The sequence below is a fragment of the Echinops telfairi genome, unplaced genomic scaffold (assembly GCF_000313985.2).
Source record: "Echinops telfairi isolate 266 unplaced genomic scaffold, ASM31398v2 ScPeMD7_5167;HRSCAF=5991, whole genome shotgun sequence".
Classification (NCBI taxonomy): Eukaryota; Metazoa; Chordata; class Mammalia; order Afrosoricida; family Tenrecidae; genus Echinops; species Echinops telfairi.
In genome coordinates this window covers 1,259,027-1,263,068 of record NW_022109066.1, presented here as the reverse complement: position 1 = coordinate 1,263,068, position 4,042 = coordinate 1,259,027, and the positions used below count along the sequence as shown (strand labels likewise).

Below are 4,042 nucleotides of genomic sequence, written 5' to 3'. Positions count from 1 at the left end.
GCTTCTGAATCTTAGGAATACGGGTAGAACCACCCACCAGGACAATGTCATGGATCTGTGACTTGTCAAGCTTGGCATCTCTAAGGGCTTTCTCCACAGGGTCCAGGGTGCCTCGGAACAAGTCAGCATTCAATTCTTCAAATCTGGCACGGGTGATAGAGGTATAGAAGTCGATGCCTTCATATAGAGAATCAATTTCAATACTGGCCTGGGTGCTGGAAGAGAGAGTGCGCTTTGCACGTTCACAAGCAGTGCGTAGGCGACGGACAGCTCTCTTATTCTCACTGATGTCTTTCTTGTGCTTGCGCTTGAACTCAGCAATAAAATGATTGACCATTCGGTTGTCAAAATCTTCTCCACCCAAGTGAGTGTCTCCAGCTGTCGATTTTACCTCAAAGATGCCATCTTCAATAGTGAGGATTGACACATCAAACGTGCCACCTCCCAAGTCAAAGATCAGCACATTTCTCTCAGCACCAACCTGCCAATAAAAAATTTGTTAATCTTTCATTAAAGTTACTAATGATTTATGAGTTATTTGAAGTGTCACAAAGGCTACTAGATACCTTTTTGTCCAAGCCATAGGCAATTGCAGCAGCAGTTGGCTCATTGATGATTCGAAGTACATTGAGGCCAGCAATGGTCCCTGCATCTTTGGTAGCCTGGCGCTGAGAGTCATTAAAATAAGCTGGTACAGTGACAACAGCATTGGTGACAGTCTAAGTGAGAAAAGAGAAAATGCCAACTTTTACTTGGTGCTTTATAACCCTCTACACAGGCAGGCATTCACATTTCAGAGTAGCACAATTAACAGTTGGTAATTGGCTTCCACCTACCCTTACCAACTTCTATTTACTACCCCAATGCATAATAATCCTAGACACGCACCTTCCCAAGATAGGCTTCTGCAATTTCCTTCATCTTTGTCAGAACCATAGAGGAGACCTCTTCTGGATAAAAGCTTTTTGTTTCTCCCTTATATTCTACTTGGACCTTGGGCCTGCCTGCATCATTCACCACCATGAAGGGCCAATGTTTCATATCAGACTGGACAACTGCATCATCAAATCTTCGTCCAATCAGACGTTTGGCATCTGAAAAAGTAACCCAAATACCCCGTTAACTCTATTTTGTTAATACTGCACATTTCTGATGAAAAACCAACTTTGCTCATAGAAGCCACAAGTTCTACTACCAGTTTGTCATCAAAATTACCAGGTGCCTCAGTGGACAGCACTGTAAAATCCTTTTGGCAACTTGAGTCTGTTCTAAACTAACGATATCCTTTCACTTTCCCAAGACATGTTTTGTATGGACATTTTAATGTTTTAAAATTGCTTACCAAAAACCGTGTTTGTGGGATTCATAGCAACTTGGTTCTTTGCTGCATCGCCAATCAATCGTTCCGTGTCCGTAAAGGCAACATAGCTTGGGGTGGTCCGGTTGCCCTGATCATTTGCAATTATTTCCACTTTTCCATGTTGGAAAACACCCACGCAGGAGTAGGTGGTGCCAAGATCAATGCCAACAGCGGGTCCCTTAGACATGATCGCTACTACAAAAAAACAAAACAAAAAAATTAACCCGGCCTAGAAAATAAGCGTATCTTATTTATCTTTTCAGTAACTTCATCGGCCATGCTGAAACTATGCTTTAGGCCTTTATTGCCTGCCACCGCGTTGCCCTAGCCTAGGGTAGCCACGTGGGAAGGGGGGGTGTCGGCCCAGGGATGCTGCAGTTGGGGTTGCCGTGCCAACGGCCGCAGCACAAGGCCGCGGTGGGAGCCATCTGCCGGCGTCTGCGCACGTCCCCGAGCACGTGGCCTGCCCAGCCCCTCCCCACGCGCTCGCTTCAGGAAGCGTATCCCCCACGCCCGCGCCCCAACTCTCTCCCAGCAGAGCATTGTGAACAGAAAGTGGCGAGCTTTCCACAGCCTCCAGGCCGAGAAATAAAGGAAGCCCGCCGCCCCACCCGTCTGGAGGCGAGCTAAGTCCACCAGCACCCCCGCTCCGAGAGCGGATGCGGCAGCCCGCCGGCACCACGCGGTCCCCGGAGCAGGGACCGGAGCCGCCATGACAGCCTGTCCTACTGCTCCAGCCGGGCCCCGCGGAGGCCACCATCGCCCCTCCACCGGGATTTTTTAAAATTGACTACCGAGTGCTTAAGCAACCCAAAACTCCAATGCTCAGCAGTAGGGTTAATAAAAATCGTCCTCTATCTGGCCCCAGGACTAATCTCAGTGTTTCCACAAACTACAGTAAAGGCTAAATTTAAGACTTACCTCTGCGTAGATGGCTGACCAGGTGAAGTTAAAAAAAAAAAAAGAGTAGACTACGGAGCTGCCGCCGTGCTAAATGAGACCGGTTTCCGCCCGCCACCCTGTCTCTTATACCCTACCTCAGAACCTTCCAGAAGCGCCCGCCCCTAACGGCTGCCCATCATGGCCATGCTCACCAATAGAAATTCAGACCGGTCTACACGAACCAATGGCTGACAGGCTCTACCCATCGGGCCTCGCCCCCTCCCGCCTCCTTCCACCCCTCCTTCCGATGACGCACACGCCGCAGCGTTCTGGAACTTTCATTTGAGCCCCCGCCCTCGGAACGGCCCCGGGGAAAGGGAGGGTGGAGTCCTAGAATGCCCGCGCGCGGGAGTCCTCAGTCACCCCTGGTGGAAACGGAAGGGGGCGCCGTCGCCTCTGCGCATGCGCGCCCTCCAGCGCGCCGGCGGGAGCCGACGGCAGGAAGAAGGGCGGGCACACTTGGAGCCAGCCAATGGTACCAGCCGTCACTGCGGTCTCGGGCCGCGCCGAACCTGCGGAGCAAGACCGGAGGGCCCCCAGGGAGGAGTCCGGGTGCTGCGCTCCCTGGGAGGAAAGGCGGAAGTGCAGCGAGGACAAAATGGCCGCGAAGGTTGTTGCGCCCTTCCCCCACCGGAGTCTCCCTTCACCCCCCCACCCGGGCTGAAAGGCGACCCTTTGCTGCTTTCAAACTCCGCGTGCCTGTATTTCGTAGCGCGCAGGGCCTTTGGCTAAGGCCTTCCAGCTCTGGGGCGCTAAGGTACCCTGCTCAGGGGCAGCGTGACCTGTGGTTGGCGGACCAAGGCTCCGCGGGGTGTTAGCCGCTGCGCGACGCAGGCTTCCAGGACCCTCTTTCTCCTGGAGTCTTTGTTTGTAGGACCTTTGATGAAAAACCAGCTGCTTGGAGCCCGGGCGCGACCCCCTCGGCCCCTCGCCCCCTCGCCCCCCATAACCGAGTGTGTCTTGGTTCGGCCGTTCTCCAGCCTGTACATTTCTGTTACTTTTCAATGAAAAGGAAAAAAACAATAGCGAGCTTTTTCCATGGGAGTAAGCAAGCGTTAGAAATTCTAGATTTCCGGTGGCCCGCGTCCTTGATTGCACTTCCTGAGCCTTTGTCTTTTCAGTACCACGAGGCAGCATCTTCATGGCTTAGCCTTGTATCAAGAAGTAAACGCTAGAACGTGCAAAAACGCGTGAGAATGTTCATGAGCGAGTGCCTAAAACAGTGGTGGCTACAACTTTGAAATTAATTGCCTCGTCATTGAGTACTCTCCGATGTCTTTTCAAATTGGGCGGGCAGTTGGGATTTTAATATACTGAGTAAGCAGGCACAGAGTAAGTGAGGAGATTTTGATTTTTAAGGCTACCTTAACGGAATTTAGTGGCAGAGCTGAAAGCTGGAAGATCCCCGGAACAATGCCGGAAAAAGCTGTCTGAGGAGGAAGGACGCCTTGCCCTTGTCAAAGCCGCAAAAAGCCCGCAGGCAGACATGGAAAAGGAGCTTCTGCTCATGTTCAGTGCCCTTTGTGGGCAATGTTGACTTGAATCCATGGAAGTATATGCTTCTCCCCCTCGTTCCAATAAGTTAATTTGTGTAATGTTTTGCCCTGTGTAAAATACCTTCCCCCACCCCCGTTGTTTGGACCACTGTGATCTATAGGGTTTTTATTGGCTGATTTCTTTTTTAATCATTTTATTGGGGGCTCGTACAACACTTATCACAATCCACACATCCATCCATTG

General features: G+C 51.3%; 1 protein-coding gene across 1 annotated transcript in view; it reads right to left on the bottom strand.

Moving 5' to 3' along the window:
- The window catches only part of HSPA8 (heat shock protein family A (Hsp70) member 8), a 4,405-nt gene extending 2,036 nt beyond the window's left edge, over positions 1–2,369 (bottom strand). Inside the window, exons 1-5 of the mRNA XM_004716276.2 lie at positions 2,282–2,369; positions 1,343–1,555; positions 889–1,094; positions 567–719; positions 2–481 (exon numbers count right to left, since the gene is read on the bottom strand). Of these exons, the coding sequence (XP_004716333.1) occupies positions 2–481; positions 567–719; positions 889–1,094; positions 1,343–1,547 (1,044 nt within the window). The 5' untranslated portion in view covers positions 1,548–1,555; positions 2,282–2,369. The remainder of the gene's footprint in view (position 1; positions 482–566; positions 720–888; positions 1,095–1,342; positions 1,556–2,281) is intronic.
- Between the last annotated feature and the right edge of the window lie 1,673 nt (positions 2,370–4,042).